Raw genomic sequence first — 945 nt, forward strand, 5'->3', positions numbered from 1 at the left:
TCTGAGTCGACGCTGTAGAGAGATCATCCTGAAAATGAGCGGACGCGGCAAAACCGGTGGAAAAGCCAGAGCTAAGGCCAAGACCCGCTCCTCCCGGGCCGGGCTCCAGTTCCCGGTCGGCCGTGTTCACAGGCTGCTGCGCAAAGGAAACTACGCTCAGCGTGTCGGTGCCGGAGCCCCCGTCTACCTGGCGGCGGTGCTGGAGTACCTGACCGCTGAGATCCTGGAGCTGGCTGGAAACGCTGCCCGCGACAACAAGAAGACCCGTATCATCCCCAGACACCTGCAGCTGGCCGTCCGCAACGACGAGGAGCTCAACAAACTCCTGGGCGGAGTGACCATCGCTCAGGGAGGCGTGCTGCCCAACATCCAGGCTGTTCTGCTGCCCAAGAAGACCGAGAAGGCCGCCAAGTCCAAGTAAAGCCGCTGAATACAGCGACCCACTCAAAGGCTCTTTTAAGAGCCACCTACTCCTCTCACAAAGAGCAGCTCCTCTATTATAATAATAATAATAATAATAATAGTAATAATAATAGTAATAATAATAATAATCTGAATTCATCAGCTCTCTACTGTCTTCATAGATGTGGCTCCTCTTTCTCTGTCTCTGCACCATCACTAGAAAACCTCATACAGACAATACAAATGAGAAGACTGGGAAATGTACAAGCAGCAGCAGCAGCATAACTTCTGATGATATGATACATGAACCACAACACACACTACAGTCAGCCACTCTAGTTGTACAATGATGTTTTCGCTTATCACCTGGGACGTGGTCGGGGGGAGAAGACTTACATTTAGACTCAAATCCACTTAAAGGGTTAAAGCAGGGATGCCATAGTTACGGCCCGCGGGCCGGACCCGGCCCGATTGAACATCCCGTGGCTTTTTTTTTATTTTTTAATTTTATTTTTATTAAATTTTTTTTACATACTTTATTAA

The 945-nt window shown here is 49.2% G+C and overlaps 1 protein-coding gene across 1 annotated transcript; it reads left to right on the top strand.

Annotated features, from left to right (window-relative positions):
- The first annotated feature begins 13 nt into the window (after positions 1-13).
- LOC111659619 (histone H2A-like) lies at positions 14-421 on the top strand. Its single transcript, XM_023412632.2, has one exon. It carries the CDS (start codon positions 35-37, stop codon positions 419-421), a length of 387 nt encoding a protein of 128 aa, XP_023268400.1. The 5' UTR covers positions 14-34.
- Positions 422-945: the final 524 nt, after the last annotated feature.

The sequence above is a fragment of the Seriola lalandi genome, unplaced genomic scaffold (assembly GCF_002814215.2).
Source record: "Seriola lalandi dorsalis isolate HSWRI2012SDOR001 ecotype SW California unplaced genomic scaffold, Sedor1 jcf7180002054484, whole genome shotgun sequence".
NCBI lineage: Eukaryota > Metazoa > Chordata > Actinopteri > Carangiformes > Carangidae > Seriola > Seriola lalandi.

Coding starts and splice junctions, on each gene's coding strand:
- LOC111659619 (XM_023412632.2), top strand. CDS start 35: ATGAGCGGACGCGGCAAAACCGGTGGAAAAGCCAGAGCTAAGGCCAAG.